The 18,106-nt window shown below is 40.3% G+C and overlaps 1 protein-coding gene across 1 annotated transcript; it reads left to right on the top strand.

Moving 5' to 3' along the window:
- Window positions 1-74: 74 nt before the first annotated feature.
- Window positions 75-17,427, top strand: LOC114848697 (otoferlin-like). The gene is made up of 44 exons (XM_029139445.3): window positions 75-273; window positions 483-546; window positions 1,709-2,592; window positions 3,377-3,445; window positions 3,737-3,854; window positions 3,950-4,004; window positions 4,189-4,320; window positions 4,426-4,488; window positions 4,606-4,690; window positions 4,777-4,936; window positions 5,110-5,296; window positions 5,374-5,560; window positions 5,695-5,918; window positions 6,260-6,368; window positions 6,456-6,639; window positions 6,832-6,952; window positions 7,059-7,159; window positions 7,265-7,355; window positions 7,448-7,564; window positions 7,645-7,797; window positions 7,887-8,076; window positions 8,300-8,424; window positions 8,540-8,674; window positions 9,625-9,786; window positions 9,880-9,999; window positions 10,087-10,248; window positions 10,347-10,509; window positions 10,654-10,727; window positions 10,845-10,871; window positions 10,967-11,101; window positions 11,201-11,270; window positions 11,570-11,682; window positions 11,861-11,998; window positions 12,088-12,219; window positions 12,347-12,474; window positions 12,556-12,726; window positions 12,841-13,001; window positions 13,151-13,293; window positions 13,384-13,472; window positions 13,685-13,783; window positions 13,910-14,151; window positions 14,235-14,413; window positions 14,562-14,662; window positions 15,309-17,427. The coding sequence occupies exons 4-44, from the start codon at window positions 3,400-3,402 to the stop codon at window positions 15,487-15,489; spliced, it is 5,373 nt and encodes a 1,790-aa protein (XP_028995278.1). The 5' UTR covers window positions 75-273; window positions 483-546; window positions 1,709-2,592; window positions 3,377-3,399; the 3' UTR covers window positions 15,490-17,427.
- Window positions 17,428-18,106: the final 679 nt, after the last annotated feature.

Raw genomic sequence — 18,106 nt, 5'->3', positions numbered from 1 at the left:
CCTGACCACTAGGTGGTGCTCTTTCCCACGGCGGCGCTCTGGATATTCTCTCCCTCGTCCCATTTAATCAAAAGAACACAGTGTACGGTTTATATACTAATACATTTAATAGAAGCTTTGTACAAAACATGGTTATTGTGTGTTGAAAACCCAAATGGTCAGCTCATCAGGGCTTCTTTAGGCCTCCGTCTGGGGGATACGTCCCTGCAAAACCTGGCGCCCCAGATGCTGCTTGTCCTGAATGAGCCAACCAGTCACCTTCAGCTTGACAAGGTAACAATTAACTACGATCATTAAAAGTTTGTAAAACAAAAGCATTGGAATTCAACTGACTCAGATTGGCTGACCAGCCTAACATTTAACATTACTTTAAAGCGTCACTAACGCTACTTAAGCCTGTAAACTGTTCACATGCATTCACCCCTTCAACCAGGAGCTAGCTTATCTCAGAGGATGCTAATTATGCTACTCATCGTCCACAGGTACACAACACTCAGCTGTTTGTGTCGTCATCGCAGCTCTTTGACCACCGGACGGCGCTGTAGAGTAAGAATGCAGTCAGGTGCACGACAGTAGCCGCTGTCTGACCGGCAGACTAGCACAGAAGCATTAAAACCTAGTGTTAGCAACAAGAAGAGGAACTTTATATTTAGCTTAACAAATACCTGCACAGATACAAAATAAAAAGCTGCTGCCTTTTTTAGATTGAGCAGCTCAACCAGGCAGATGTCTATTGATCACAAAGATACAGCCATAGGCTTGCATGTATAAAGGTTCAGATACTACAGGTCCAATAATAAGGCTCCTTAGAATGGGCGAACCATTTTAAGGTTTCTTGGGTTACTTAAGGTCAGATCCACCGGGTGCTACGTGCCCGCTGGGTGGTACAACCCCCTCCACTCCCTCACAACAACAATAACAATGCCCCGTGACTGTGTTTCATCGACGACTGCCAGCCTCCCCCATCCAGAGACTCTGAATGTGTCACAAGGACACACTACACCTCAGTCAGGTGGCTGCCCACAGAGTCACTGGTGCACAAACAAGACGGCGGTAACCAGCCTACGTTCAGCGGACAAAAAATGCCTCTGGACACTGGACCTACATGGGATAAGATTGCATGTTTGGTATCAAGTCATTCTGTGGTTCACCCTAGACGATATTGTCCAAGGTGTCAATTTAAAGGCTTAAAGGGTTTCTCATGCATATTCATAAGTTATCTATTCATTCCAAACACAAATAATCAGTCTATTGTATTACACACGAGCGTATTTGAGAGTATTTGTATTCTTTGAGACCAGAATGGTGACTCTGGCACATTGCGTTTTATGACTTGAATGTGGTTAAAGTTGCATTTGATAACACCTACTGGAGAATGAGGGTAATATATGAAACTACAGGGGAGACTGGTAACTTTGCACTACTGGTGACATGGTGACCGGCCACGTGGGAGGAACTAGGACATGTCCTCAACATTTAGTCCTTATTGAATCATGTAATTAAGGGCAGAGTCCCTCAACAACGTGGTGGGGTTGGTGTACATACCACACACATCTGTTTTGGGTAAATGCCTAATATGCGGCTATTAAATATTGTTTTATTCTGTACATGAAAGCTAAATGTGCTGTGGTTATTTTCTTAATAATAAAGAGGACTCACTTCCCTCCTACTCCCTTGAGGCAAAATTAATTTCTTTTGTTTTGAGCAGTGATACCTTCACATAATGAGGATGCCACATGCAACACTGACTGGATCGCCTGAATAATTCAGAGGCTTGTTTCATCGGACACCAGCAACTTTAGACTTTGACGTATGGCTTACAGACTGACTGTATGTGTAATTGATGAGACGGGGAGCACTTCATCACTCAGTGGAAGTTGCATTGAACACAAGTTGCCAACGCATGTTTAAGGTCAGCAAAAGAATGTCGGGTAGTAGTTTTTTCAGTTTTGGGGTTAAACTGCATCTTCTCGCACTGTGATTTAAAATTAGGTAACTTTTTAGAATGTTGCAAAATGTGAAAAACTGACTGCGTTTAGAACAGCAGTCACTTAATTTAAAGGGCAATAATATAATACAACCATTACAAATAAAGCTCCATTTTTCTTACCATTTTGAATATGAGAATACTTATCAAACAGAATTTGAGCTGTGCAATTAGTTTTACAGTCAAATTAGTTTTATCACTTGCATTAAAGGCTCAACTGTTTAGGAAGCAGGCCAAGGCACATCTTAGAATAAAACCAAAAAGCTTCTTCATAAATGCTTTGCAATGTTCAGAGCCTGGAGGCTTTGTGGATTGGCAGATTCTGCTCAGAGTGACGTCTCTCAGCAGCCCCTAGTTATAGTTACCAGTCTCAGGTTCAACACTCATGCACTATTCATTGGTGTATCGCATCACTCCTGCTCAACTCCAGACTGGGACAAACACATTTCTTTTCTGTAGAACTTTACTTTGTTGCCTTATTCGCCCCGTCGAGTAAATGTCTAAAATGTGTACGTAGTTTTGCTCTAATTTCAGAGAAAACTAAGTTCAGGGGGAAGTTTCCGGTGCAGGAGCTACAGAGGAGGTCAAGAACACATTATTGTATGGTAAGCATCATTTTCATGTGTGTGATTCTATCATTTGTTTGGCAAAGTCATGTTAAGCAAAGGTCAAATGTGAATCTGTGAATGGGAACATTTGGCAGCATATTCTTAAAAAACTGTGTTTAAAAGGTTTTTGATTTGTGAAATTGCTGCTCTGATTAGAGGCTGTAGGAATGTTAACTTCATAGCTTCTTTAGGGTCTTTCTGTTTCTTATGCAATATACAGGTCACAAAGATGTTGCACTGTTTTGCTGAGCTTCTGAGTTTGAATACATTTGCAAAAACAATGTGAAATAATAATAGAACGTATAGATTGACTGTATTCAGCTGCTTTTCTGTTAACAAATGTAAGAAAAAAGACCACAATTGTTAACAAAACGTTCAGGGAAAGTAGGCTTTAGCGCATCTGTGCCGACATTGAAAAGTAACACTAGTAAACAATTTGCACTTCGCAGAGGAATTAATTGAAATGAAAAATTTGTTACATTTTATTTGTATCCTTGTTGATAGACAGTGTTAGAAAAGTTCTAAATCATTTATACAATTTCCAGTGGATTTTGGACTAATTGTTAGTGGAGCATCACTCTTTGTGGTTCAATAAATAGGCATCAGGTTAAGATATACGTCGGCATGTGAACTCAGGCAGCAGACGTGCTGTCATAGCTACATAACAGTAATTGTGATGTTAAAGAAATGCATGAAGATAAGCCTATGATAACTCATAGTGCACATATTGGAAGTTCTATATCAGCAGAAGTTAATGAGTTACATTTTGTTTTGTCCACAGAGCACAGAAGCTAATTTAGAACCATGAAGCGCAGTAAGCACCGTGGAAACAAGGAGGAGAAGAACGGAGGTATCAGTATCTAAAGCTGGACGGAAAGGGCATTAGGTCAAAGGAGCAAGAAAAATACATATACTTGTGGCATTTCAGCCAACAAGAGCAAAATAAGACCTTTCTTTTTTATTCATTTGTGAGAAAGTGAATAATCATAACAATTTACTAATATATTCATAGTTTTAGATGTAGTTGTTTGTTGGTAAAAAAAATGCACTTTTATGACAGTTACTGTATAATGCATTTATTTTAATGGAAAGAGTCATGGGGCCTATATTTGGTTCAGTCTGTTTTTAATATATTTTGCAGATGAGCCAGCGATTTTAGAGACAGAGAACCTGGATCGGCAGCTCATGAAAGGCCCGGACCCTGACACTATCTCACTGGCTTCAGTCACAGCTGTCACCACCAATGTATCTAATAAGAGGTCGTGCATCTGGCTGCATTTTGAGCATGCACACTCTGTTGTGGATCATTTGTCTGGAGATTTCCACTGATGTTTGACACCTTGTTGTCCTCTAGATCAAAACCAGACATCAAGATGGAGCCCAGCTCTGGAAGACCAGTGGATTATCAAGTATGACAAACTGAAATAGCTCTTTTGATAAGCTCAGGAAAATTATGTTATGAGCTGGTCAGCAACCGTATATTAATGTAAAGATAGTTGCACAGATGTTGATGATTTAAATTTTAGTTTGGTAGTTTAATGGCACAGTCAGCCCTTCAGCTGGCCTCTTATTACCGTGATCATTTGATTCCAGGTGAGTGTGACAGTGATTGAGGCCAGACAGCTGGTGGGATTAAATATGGATCCAATGGTCTGTGTGGAGATTGGAGATGATAAAAAGTACACCTCGATGAAGGAATCAACCAACTGTCCATACTACAATGAAGTAAGTATTTTCAACATGTGTATAATATCTATATTCATTGCTGTTGTCCAGACACATCCAGGATTTACCTTTTCAGGACCCATCACAAACGCTTTTCTTTTTCAGTATTTTGTGTTCGACTTCCACGTCCCTCCAGACGTTATGTTTGACAAAATCCTAAAGTTGTCTGTAAGTTGATCTATTCATCAAAGCTTTTTATAAATGACATTGATACAGTTAGTTGCTATTAACATGGCAAGTGTAATAAATGTAGGTTTATATTTATCCCCTGAACCCAAACTTTAGGTAATCCACTCCAAAAACCTCTTGCGGAGTGGAACTCTGGTTGGAACATTTAAACTAGATGTAGGCACAGTCTATTCCCATCCAGGTAGAGAACCAATACCTTATGAATTTGGTCTTATGATTGGAAATCAATACAAATGCCTGTATCTGAATGCTCTGTTCTTGCTGCAGAGCACCAGTTTTACCACAAATGGGCTTTGTTGTCCGACCCTGACGACATCACAGCAGGATGTAAAGGCTACATTAAGTGCGATGTTGCAGTTGTGGCAAAGGGAGACACTATAAAAACTCCACACAAGGCCAACGAGTCAGATGAGGATGACATTGAGGGGTAAATAAGATTCAGTTCACGACCAAGGTTCTCAAAAAAGGTCACAGAACAGATGGCAACAGTTTACTTCTAAAGTTTAAACCAATTGGAACTATTATTTATTTAATGTTTGACCTTCATGTTTTGTCAGTGTCTAGTTTGTGGATTATTTTCTGTTACTTTTTTTATTTCAGCAATCTCTTAATACCAGAGGGAGTACCTGCAGAGAGACAATGGGCCCGCTATTACCTGAAAATCTACAGAGCCGAGGGACTCCCAAGAATGAACACCAGCATTATGGCCAACGTCAAGAAAGCGTTTATAGGGGAAAATAAAGACCTGGTTGATCCTTATGTCCTAGTACAGTTTGCTGGGCAGAAGGTAAAGTCTGGAAAACTGCACATATTCATTTTCATTGGTTGTGAAAGCACCCCCATTGTTGTAATGCGTGATTACAGGGGAAAACGTCAGTTCAAAAGAGCTGCTACGAACCCATATGGAACGAGCAGATTGTTTTCACCGAGATGTTTCCACCACTGTGCAAACGCATGAAAATCCAGATCCGTGACTCAGATAAGGTGAACGATGTTGCTATGGGAACACATTTCTTGGACCTGAAGAAGATTTCCAATGATGGCGACAAAGGTGATTTTTCTGTCCTAAAACTTAGCTTTCCACACAAGAAAATATACCTGAGACATTTCTACACCATTGTACATAAGCAGTTTGATAACTGGCTAATTTAATGAATTTTATGAATACTTTTGTATATTTTATAGGATTCCTTCCTACATTGGGACCTGCCTGGGTTAACATGTACGGCTCGACACGTACCTACACCCTGATGGACGAGTACCAGGAGTTAAACGAAGGACTCGGAGAGGGGGTGTCCTTCAGGGCCCGTCTCCTCATCAGCCTGGGTGTGGAGATCCTGGACACGTCCTCGCCTGAGATTACCAGCTCCACAGAGGTGCAGATAGAGGGAATACCCAACATCTCAGAGGTGGGTCCTCCTTTGGATGGGCAGCCGTGCAAAGCGCGCCAGTTGTTACTCCTCCCAGTAGTTCATTGTGCTGCAGTAATTGTGAATTATTGATTAACTTCATTTAGCCCACCTGGTGCATTATTAACATGCACATGAGTGTATGTGGACAATGTAAGTCACAAAGAAAACTCCACTGAACACATGGGAACTTATTGTGGCACTTCATGTGCTACTTGAGGTTAACAGCAGTCACTGCTGACTAATTTATTGTTTAGTTTCAACATTTTTCTACATACAAATAAAAACTAAAAAAGTAGAGTGAAACAAATTCAACAACTTCTTTGTTAATTTCTTTACAGGCTGCTACGGGCAAGGTTGAGGAGTTTTTTCTTTTTGGATCTTTTCTGGAAGCAACAATGATTGACAGGAAGATTGGTGATAAGCCTATCAACTTTGAGGTCACCATAGGTATCTTTCATTACATAATTATTATCAGAGCATCAAAAAACATGGAGAAACTATTAAGCAATCAGATAATAATGATTTGTTATCCAGGTTACTATGGAAACGAGATAGATGGGGTCATCAAGCCAAATGCACAGGGAAAAAAAGGTAGGGGTGATGGGGATGAAGAGGAAACTGAGCTGATCCATAATTCCAGTGATGAGGAGATTGAGGATGATGGAGACTTGACTTCAGTGGCAACTACACCTCCCATGAAGCCAGTCGTCACTGACCGGTCAGGGCAAAATATAATTATTATTCTACAGTGAATACAAATGAACAAATCCGTTTTCCTGCACATTCTTTGCGGCTAAACGTAAATTTGAACACTATTTATAATATTATAATTGAAAAGATATTCTAGACAGAAAGACCCAAAACATTTATGCCACAGTTTATTTAATATTCTTTCTACTTGAATCTACAGAAACTACTTCCACCTTCCATATTTTGAGAGGAAGCCGTGTATCTATATCAAGAGTTGGTGGCAGGACCAGAGAAGGAGGCTGTACAATGCCAACATCATAGACAACATTGCTGATAAACTGGCAAGTCTCAAATTCTATGGCGCAAAAAAGAGCATTGGTATTTATTAGTTATTTTTCATCTATTGCCTTTCTGATGTGGTCATTCTATCTTCCATTCCTTCTACAGGAGGATGGCCTGAACGATGTGCAAGAAATCATTAAAACAGAGAAGACCTACCCTGAGCGCAGACTTAGGGGAGTCCTTGAGGAGCTCAACCAAGGATGCAGGTCTGTGGTTACTAGCATAAGCCAAGCATTGTAATGATACGATGCATCGATCATGCACTGGTGTACATAATATATTTATTCTTCATTGCCCTGTTCCTCCTTTAGCCAGTTTCTTTCTCTTGCGAACAAGGACCAGAATCAGTCTGGTAGAACCAAACTTGACAAGGAGAGACTGAAGCTTTGCTTGGCAGAAGTGGTACGTGACCTAATGTAGTAGGAATCCTGCTATTATTCCAAATACCCGTGCTGTATTCCTAAATGTTTATCTGTTGCTGGATCTGGATTTAGGATTCCATCGGACAGCAAGCTAAGGTCATGAGGACACAGGTGAAGAAAAGCACAGTGAGAGACAAACTCAAGCTGGCTCAGAACTTCCTCACAAAGCTGCGCTTCCTGGCTGATGAAGTAAGAGCTGCCATGTTGTGCCTGACCAGATCGTACTTGCTCGTATCCTTGTTCATTGTGAGCATTGTTTCCCCCTGCAGCCTCAACACAGTGTTCCCGATGTGTTTGTATGGATGATAAGTAATGGAAAGCGCATTGCTTATGCACGTGTCCCCTCCAAAGACCTCCTTTACTCCAGTATAGATGAGGAGAGGGGAAAGGACTGTGGCAAAGTCAAGACAATTTTTCTCAGGGTAAGTTCAAGTTGAAGTAGTAACATCTTCAAAAGAAGCCTTGATAAAGTAGCCTCTGTAAAGTAATTAATTTCTTTCCGTATGCAAAGATTCCTGGAAAGAAAGGTTTTGGGCCTGCTGGCTGGACCGTGCAAGCCAAGTTGGAAATTTATTTGTGGCTGGGCCTGAACAGGCAGCGCAAAGACTACCTGAGTGGACTCCCTAATGGATTTGAGGAAAACAAATTGTCCAAAGGACCTGGCCTGCCAGCCTCACCTCCCATCAGCCTTACCTACATGAGTAAGAGAACCACCCCCCACCCAATTCAGTGTTTTTCACATCAATCGAATTGAAGCCACAAATAACAGTGTTCTTTCTTAAATGAGATTTGACACCTTTTACATTAGTCACACACAGAAATAAGATGCACTGTGTCAGAAATTCAAAAGTAAAAGATGGTATGAAGATAATTTCATGCGTCTTCCAATCTGATATTAATCTATTTATGAATGTGTGTCCACAGTGAAGCAGATCTTTCAGCTCAGGGTCCACATGTATCAGGCTCGCAGCCTGTTTGCTGCTGACAGCACAGGTCTGTCTGATCCCTTTGCAAGAGTCTTCTTCTCAACACAAAGCCAAGTCACGGAGGTAATCACAGTTAAAGGCTACTGTATTAGTATGTCCCCTGTCATAGTAAAGTATCACTTAAAGCACAGCAGGCATTCCACATGCTAAATGCTAAATGCTTGGCTTTGGTTGTCAGGTGCTGGCTGAGACGCTCTGCCCCACGTGGGACCAGCTGCTGGTCTTTGAGAACGTAGAGCTGTTTGGAGAGGCCAACGAGCTGCGAGACGACCCTCCTATCATTGTGATTGAAATCTATGATCAAGACACAGTGGTAAGGGCTGTTTTAAAATAGTTTTCCGTTTTGAATTTGTCTGAATCAAAAGTCTGTTTCACACAGCTTGAATTTCCAGATACTGAAGCAGCTTTTTTGTGCTTGTCTATCTTTTTCGCTTAATAATTCCAAGCTGCCTTTTACCTGACGTGTAAGACTAAACTTGAGTTCTAACGATTCCAGGTTCATTTTGACATATGTTCTCAGTCCTGTGTTTTTCTGTCACGTGTCAGACTAATTCGTTCTTAAGGTGTACGGCTGATAAATGTGTCATTCTAATATGAATTTTGCTGACTGACAATTTTACATTTGCTCCTGTCAATAACATCATTGTTTGGGATGACCCTTTGGATAAGTAGAGTGTGGATTCTGATGGCTTGATTTACTGTAGATGCACTGCAATGTGTGCAGAGTAAACAGTGTTGAAAGGCATGCAAGAGGAATATGTGACACCGGACTTCATGCTAATTTACAGTCCAGATGGATGATCCACTTATACCTGTTGCATTCCATTCATTGATATTTTGTGATTTTTGAATGTGGGCAATAGAAAATGTTGACTCTTAATAACCACTAACTGCAAGAGAGATGTTTTTAGATACATGTTCAATCATTTTGTATATTTGTATATTTTGTAACTTCTGTTTTGCAGTTCATTGGTTATTCCATGGATCTTGTTTTGTTCATTTTTCTTCTGGGCATTTCTATCTATAGCTCTTTAGCCTGACTAGAAACATGTGCATACACTGTTAAGCCATGTCTCTTCTTGCTTATAGGACAAAGCACAACTAACACCAACCCAACGACATTAACATTAGCAATCTAGTTTAAATAACTTTATAAGAAATCAGTAATACGATACAGTAAAACCGAATGAAACACATATTTTTTCAAGCCAGTTTTCAAAAGTTGTGTGGCCATTTAAGGTTTTGTTTGTCATATGCTTCCAGGGTAAAGCTGACTTTATGGGCAGAACCTTTGCCAAGCCTACTGTCAAGATGGCCGACGAGCACTACGGACCCCCGCGCTTCCCTCCACAGCTGGAGTACTATCAGATCTACCGTGGGAACGGTGCTGCTGGAGAAATGCTGGCAGCATTTGAACTGCTGCAGGTTGGTTGAGAACATTACAGACACTAGCCATGAATTAGATTAGGTTTCCATCTCTACAGTCGTTAAACAGTATTTATTTGTATCATTTGTCAGATTGGTCCAAATGGGAAAGCTGACCTTCCTCCAATAGATGGTCCCACAGATACAGACCGCGGCCCCATCATGCCCGTTCCACTGGGCATCAGACCGGTGCTCAGCAAATACAGGATTGAGGTCAAACCTTATTTGCTTTAACATATACATATGAACGTAACATATAAATATAATAAATTGACTTACTGTTATGTTCCTGTTCTTCAGGTTTTGTTCTGGGGATTGCGAGACCTGAAGAGGGTGAATCTGGCTCAGGTGGACCGGCCTCGCGTGGATGTCGAATGTGCCGGGAAGGGAGTTCAGTCAGCCCTCATCCCCAACTACAGGAAAAACCCCAACTTCAGCACCCTCGTCAAGTGGTTTGAAGTGGTATGTTCTTAGTAGTAACTACGTATTAAATGTAGCTTCTATACTTACTTCTGATCTTGTACCCGTCGGTTCTTTTAATTCTGGATTTTTCGTGTCAGGATTTGCCAGAGAATGAGTTGCTTCACCCTCCACTGAACATCCGGGTGGTGGACTGCAGGGCTTTTGGTCGCTACACTCTGGTCGGCTCCAATGCTGTCGCCAGCCTGCGAAAGTTTATCTACAGGGGACAAGACAAGCAAGTCAACAACTATAATACAACAGGTATCAACAACATCAAGTCTTTTATGGACAAGAACTAAACACTTTAGTGTGTGTTTGCACCTACAACAAATTTGGTGTGGTAATAAATCAATAGTTGGGGTTTTGACATACGTTATGTCATTCATCATCATCTTTGTCATTCAGAGGAGATTATCGTGGTTAACATGGAACCTGAGCCCAACTTTAAGAAAATGGACACTGTGGTGAAACTTGACTCTGTACGTTTTGCTTTTTGAACAAATTTGATTATGGCTGTTAAATCAAAAGTATTTTGTTATTGCACAGAATGACAGTGAAACATAAATTCATATTCTATAATCTGATCTTCTACCTAGTGCTCTGACGCTGTGGTCAAAGTCGAGGTAAGCAAAGTCCTGTGGCTGTTTCATAATTTATAATCACTAAAAAGATTCTAGTGCCTTACTATCAGGATGTTTGGTGCTCTTTGTCCAAAAAGGATGATGAGAAGGATGGAAAGGGGAAAAAGAAGAAGAGGAAGAAGGGTGATGGTGAGGTTGAGGAAGAGGAACTTGACGAGAGCATGCTGGACTGGTGGTCCAAATATTTTGCCTCAATTGAAACTTTGACAGAGGTGAGAAACAAAATTTAGCAAAGCCAGTCATTGTGTGATTGTCTACAGTTTAATGTATTTAGTTAAATACAAATAACTACTGCCTCTTTGGTCCTACAGTCACTAAGAGCTCAAGAAGCAGCTCTGTCAGATTCAGAGGACAAGGACGACATGGACATTGCAGATGGGGGTAATGCCAGATGATCCTAAATAAGTGTTCTGTCATTATTGTCAGGTTTATTGTCATGTGCCTTTGTCCCAGTTTTTATTGAGTTTAAGTCACGTTTTGCACAAATGCTCAGTCAAAGCCAGAAATACAGCAGTGATACTATTTATATTGTATTTTGTGTTGACTGAGTCACTTAACCAAATAGCCCCAACCGAACTCTACATTATTTCTTGTGAAATTCATATCTGCTCTGCTCCTCTACCTCCCCCCAAAACCCACGTCGTCCTCTCTCTCCATTCTTACTGCTAAACTGTACACAGATATCAAACCCGATGACTCGTCTGTGAAAGGCACCAAGAGAGGAAAAGGAAAGAAAAAGAGGCCAGCGGTCGACCCCTATGAGAAGAAGAAGCCAAAACTGGATGAGCTGAAGGTAATGAAACAAACTCTGCACCCTACTGTGCAACTCAGAAAATTCTAATTCAAACTGTTGTGACTTCAGCAGTAAGAATAAGCCAAATCTATCTCGATGGTGCACGGCATACTGACATTTATAATGTAAACAAGCTATGAACTTTTACATCAACATCATGTTTGTTTTTCACAAAAAGGTGTTTCCAAAGGAGCTGGAGACTGAATTTGACAACTTTGAGGACTGGCTTCACAGTTTTAATCTGTTCAGGGGAAAGGGTGGCGATGATGACGACCAAAACGTGACAGATGAAGACAGGATTGTTGGGAAATTCAAAGTAAGAACATAGTGTCTATATAGCAATACAGTTTAATTTTGTCTCCAAATCAACCTGAGACTTCATTTGTTTGACTATGTCCGTTTTAGGGCTCAATGTGCATCTACAAAGTGTCAGATGATCTGCCCAGAGACATGAGCATAGATACCAACATGGGAATGTTTCAGAACATACCTCACAACGATCCTATTAATGTTCTTGTTCGCATTTATGTCATCAGGGTAGGTACATTTTGTGTGCTTCACCATATAAATATATACCTATATGCTGTGAATGTAGCAGGCTTCCTGAACAGAGAATAATTTGGATTATAGGTTTCCCTTTATAATGACTCTCTACTTTTGGTAGGCAACAGATCTTCATCCAGCTGACATTAATGGAAAAGCTGACCCATACATCGCAATCAAACTTGGAAAGACAGAGATCAAGGACAAAGAGAATTACATCTCCAAACAGCTAAATCCGTTGTTTGGCAAGTAAGTGAGAAGCTATGACTATAGTAAAGGTATTACCTATGCACTGAATACTTACAAATGCTGTGTTTCTTACCATGTTAGGTCCTTCGATGTGGAGGCAACGTTTCCAATGGATTCCACTCTCACTGTATCGATTTTTGACTGGGACCTCGTGGGAACCGATGATCTGATTGGGGAAACCAAAATTGACCTTGAAAACCGTTTCTACAGCAAACACAGAGCCACGTGTGGAATTGCACGCAACTATTCTATGTAAGGAAGAGAAAGGACCCCATCAAAGAGTGGCATGATAATAATAACATGAGCAGATTTTAAGTATCTATCTGATTTAATTTTTTGTTTCTCAATATTGTTTCTTTTCTGTAGCCATGGCTACAACGTTTGGAGGGACCCAATGAAACCCACACATGTCTTAGCTAAACTGTGCAAGGATGGGAAGTTGGATGGTCCTCACTACGGACCTGGAGGGAGGGTGAAGGTGGAGAACCGGGTCTTCATGGCACCGACTGAGATCGAGGATGAAAATGGTTCCCTTTTATTGTTTTTTTTTTTCATTACATTTATTGTGTGTAGGTCAAATGTGTTCTTTGTGCCACTGCGGTAACTACTAGTTGTAACGGTGTGATTTTAATAGTGAGTTAGAGTAGTAATTAACTCTTGGGTTGATGTTTTATAGGTTTGAAGAAGCAGACCGATGAACACTTGGCTCTGACCGTGTTAAATCACTGGGAGGAAATCCCGCGGGTCGGCTGCAAACTTGTCCCAGAACATGTGGAAACCAGGCCACTGCTTAACCCCGACAAACCAGGAATTGAACAGGTTTGTGTATTTAGTGTGTAAAGTAAATTTATATCTATATCAAACAGGCAAAAATAAATATTCTGTTTCATTGTTTCCAACTGTGTTTAGGGGAGAATTGAGATGTGGGTGGATATGTTCCCTAAGGACATGACTGCACCTGGTCCTGCACTTGACATTTCACCAAGGAAACCAAAGAAGTATATTCTTTTCTCAGAAATGGCTCATAATTATTTTGCACTATAGCTCTCATATGTATTTACAACATGAACAGTTTCAGCTAAGAAGTCTGAGAACCACAGTGCTGTTGCTGCTTGAGCTTTTTAAATCATTCCAACATTGCTTTTCACTTTTCATATGCGTCATCACATATTAACTTATACATACAGCCTATAATTTTGCTTGTGTTAAGGTTTGAACTGAGGGTCATCGTCTGGAACACAGATGAGGTCGTTCTAGAAGATGATGACATCTTCACGGGCGAGAAATCAAGTGACATATTTGTGCGAGGGTAATCACAGGCTTGTGTGTTTAAGTAATCCTTCTTCCTATAAGATGAGATAATATTAAAAAAAATCAATTATGACTAACTTTAGAAAAACAACCAATTACTTGGTTTCTGGTACTTTTCCTTTAGTTGGTTGAAAGGGCAGCAGGAGGACAAGCAGGACACGGACGTCCACTATCACTCCATCACTGGGGAGGGAAACTTCAACTGGCGCTTCATCTACCCGTTTGACTACCTCATGGCAGAAGAGAAAATTGTTATCTCAAAGAAGGAGTCCATGTTTGCCTGGGATGAGACAGAGTACAAGATTCCTGCTCGTCTTAACTTGCAAGTGTGGGATGCTGACCATTTCTCTGCAGATGACTTCTTAGGTACAGTAATTTGTAATATAAATCTAAGACATTTTTTACAAATATTTTAGGTTAGTTATTGGATTTGATGATGCTTTTCAAAGGTGCAATTGAGCTGGACCTGAACCGTTTCCCACGTGGTGCAAAAACTGCCAAGCAGTGCACCATAGAGATGGTGACGAATGAAGCAGAGATGCCCATGGTTTCCATCTTCAAACAGAAGAGGATCAAAGGCTGGTGGCCATTTGTAGCCAGAAATGAAGAGGATGAGTTTGAACTCACTGTAGGTGGCAGTAAAAACACACAGTGATCACAAGTGAAATGCATAAAAACACAATGACTGTGTGTACTGTGTTTAACCATCATGGTGGGTTTGTGAAAGGTCTTCATTGATACTCCATGACGGTTAAGACTGCTTTTGTCTTCTTTAGGGAAAAGTGGAGGCAGAGCTCCATCTTCTTACGGGAGAGGAGGCAGAAAAAAGCCCAGCTGGTGAAGGACGCAATGAGCCAGAGCCATTAGAGAAACCCAAGTATGAAGGATGTTCTCCTCACACACCGCTGCTTGCTCTTTCTTTTACCACCATGTTTCTTTTTTAGCTATTTTTACGTTCTGTTTCTGCTGCCAAGGCTTTCGAACATTTACCTCTCTAACACAATTGCAGACCCACACCGACATGTACACAGTCAGATTTAAAGATGAAAAGTGACACGACGAAAAGCAACAAAATACGCATCCTAAAAATACACATGACAAATAAAATGACAATAAATGACTAAATAAATAAAATCATAAATGTGTCATAAATGTGTAACATGAATTTTTAAACATACATAAAAAGGATAATAAAAGATAAATCTACCATAAAATAATAAGCAAAAGCTATTTCATGGAATGAGGAAAGACATTTTATGAATTTACTTCAAACAAGTTCTGGACTTTTACCTCCGATCTTCTTTCTTTATATGGTAAGTTGCTGTTTCTTCATACCCTTTAAGAATTTCTACTTGAGATTCTCTAGATACTGGATATTTCTCAGTCTTGCCTTTTGCTTTGCTTTCATTTCAGTAAGGTCAGCTACTTTTATTATTACAATTTGACCTAGGAAAGAGTTTACGGTAGAATGGTCCACAGTGCTTAAAGTCTGTGTTACTCAACGTGTGTTTCTGTCCTTCCAGCCGTCCAGACAACAGCCTTCTGTGGTTCCTCACTCCCCTCAAAGCCATAAAGCACTTGGTCTGCAACCAGTACAAGTGGCTGTTCATCAAGATTGTCACTGCTCTCCTGCTGCTGGCCATGCTGGCTCTTTTCCTCTACAGCATGCCTGGTTACATGGTCAAGAAAATGCTGGGAGCTTGAGATGTTGTTCAGACACCTCTGCAGAAGGTTCCAGCAATTTCACTAACCAGATGGCTTCTAACCCTCTCTCTGCACTTACTTTCTGTCCTGCTTTCACCCTGGGCTAAGTTAATAGAAACCTTTTCAGCCTTTTGCATCACAGCACCACTTCAGCTGTAGCTGTACTATTAATATAAAAGCCTTTATCAGTTCCGGATGCTGTGACATAATTGACACTTGTTATATAAAAAAAATAAGAATAAAACCTAGACAGAAACACATGTGAAAATCAGTATGAGCAAAAAGACAATACTTTCACAGCTCTTCAGCACCATAGCTCAGGATTGCAGTGGAAGGCATGTTCTATGAAGAGGTGCTGATGCAAGAAAGGAAAGGCCTGAGCAATAACAATGGGGAACACAGGTTGTGGCTTCAGCTTGAGGAAACAGTCAAGCCACGTGAAACAGAAATTATGCATTGAAATGAAACCAGCATAGCCACACAGCTCAGTGACCGTATCCAGGTTAATCCAGTGAGTCTTACTTGATCAGGAGGTGCTGAAGGTAAGAAGCAACATCTGAAAGCAACGTAACCCAAAGGCAGAAATGCTTTTGTATCATGAAGGTATAACACGTATACATGTATGTGTGCATTTTCAAAACAACGTAGTGCTAATACATTGGTCAGAAAGAAAACAACCTCTCATTGTACAATCGTTTTAGGACAAAGTGTAATTTTAGGCCAGTAAATACTTCATTAGTCCCATTCTCTGTATGCTGTGTGCTCTACAGGCAGTACCAAGCACATGTAAAGTTTTGATTGTTTCAGTTAGAATATGTCTCCTGGGTGGAGGAAGGCAGGTGTCATTCACAGTATGTGAAAATCTGCTTTTAGAGTCATGTTTGAAGTACAGAATTGATTATTTGGTTTGCTGACTAACTTTGACTTTCTTTAAGACCCTTTGCATTTCTGTGCTCCACCAGCCGTCCAGATGTTGCCCTCCTCTGGTTCCTTATCCCCTTCAAAGCTGCAAAACACCTGGTGTGCGACCAGTACAGGTGGCTGACCATCAAGATCGTCACAGCTCTTCTGCTGCTCGCCATTTTGGCTCTGTTCTTATACAACATGCCCGGTTACATGGTGAAGAAAATGCTGGGAGCCTGAGTTACAAGCAGCAGATGTTTTTTCCCTCAGAGTTTGCATTGACTACTGATTTGTATTGTTTTGGAAGGTTTTTGCAAATTAACATTGGGCTCGTAAAAGAGCACTATTATAGATAATCTTGAGTGGATTCATCGCTGTGTTTAATGTAGTCTAAAGTGTACAAATTACAACACGTTGTTTCGATTGGTGTGATCGTGTTTTCTTTATTCTCATTATATTGGTGACCTTTGCTCAGTTATGACATCAATTGGAAATTTTTAAATTATTATTAATAATTCCCAGTTGGTGACTGGTGTTACATTTTACCATGGTATCCTGTTAATGGGTTTACAGTATGTATGATAGTTCAGATTTGTGAATAAACTGACCTCTGATTGATTCGTTTTCCCTGTAGTACTGTCATCTGTGCGTGCGTAATTGTGCTTTTCTTCCACTTCCTCTCCTTTCAAAATAAAATCACTCCATGTTGTGTTGTGGCTGGGATATAAATAAATTATATCTCTTGTCTTGTCAGTTGGAATAGAAATAATGAAGTGAAAGCACAATAAAGTCGCTTCATTAAACCACAGAAAACGATCACACAAGAAAGCCTAGCCTAGCCTAGCTTAGCATGAGAAGTGTAATTTGTATGCATAAAAGTGCTGTACAGTTCAACAGAGTACTTGTTAAACATTATAAAATAAAGCATGATAGGTGCCAATACAAAATAACCCATCTGTTACCTTCAACATGTGAACCATTGTTTAACATTCTTAACTGTTTAACTGTCACAATATAAAGAGGTCCCGCTTAAACTCACCTTTACTAAATTGAAGCTTCTAGCGCAAACAGGAAATGACAATTCACGGGTCAGTGGTCACAAACACAAAAAGTAAATTAAATAAGAAAATTAAACTTCCGCCGAAATTGAAATGTAGACATACATAGAAAATCAAACAGAATGTTTACAGACATAACAGATGGATTTAAGGTGAAATATACTATAACATTAATCCAGCTGCTACAAGTGCTGTACTGTATGTAGTTTATATCTCAGCCGATGACATGCATTTTTATAAAATGGAAGTGAGATAATAAAGTCTTGTTTTCTAGATGTCTAAAGTGAAGCATCCGAACACAGAGCAGTCTTCAGATCTGCATCCTATTTCACTACAATGCAAACCTGGTTGAGCTGTAGTAAATGTATCACTTCATCTGTACTTACTAATACTCTGTGTTTCTGTTCTCCACCAGCCGTCCAGATATTGCCCTCCTATGGTTCCTCATTCCCCTCAAAGCCGCAAAACACCTGGTGTGCGACCAGTACAGGTGGCTGACCATTAAGATTGTCACTGTTCTACTGCTGCTTGCCATCTTGGCTCTGTTCTTATACAACATGCCCGGATACATGGTGAAGAAAATGTTGGGGGCTTAAGAAATATACTACTATACAGTTTTTTAAAAGCAATTGTTCCCCCTTGTGTTCTTTAAATAA

Source organism: Betta splendens, chromosome 22 (assembly GCF_900634795.4).
Source record: "Betta splendens chromosome 22, fBetSpl5.4, whole genome shotgun sequence".
NCBI classification, from domain to species: Eukaryota; Metazoa; Chordata; class Actinopteri; order Anabantiformes; family Osphronemidae; genus Betta; species Betta splendens.
The sequence above is the reverse complement of the archived record's forward strand: the minus strand, read 5'-3'. Positions and strand labels throughout refer to the sequence as shown.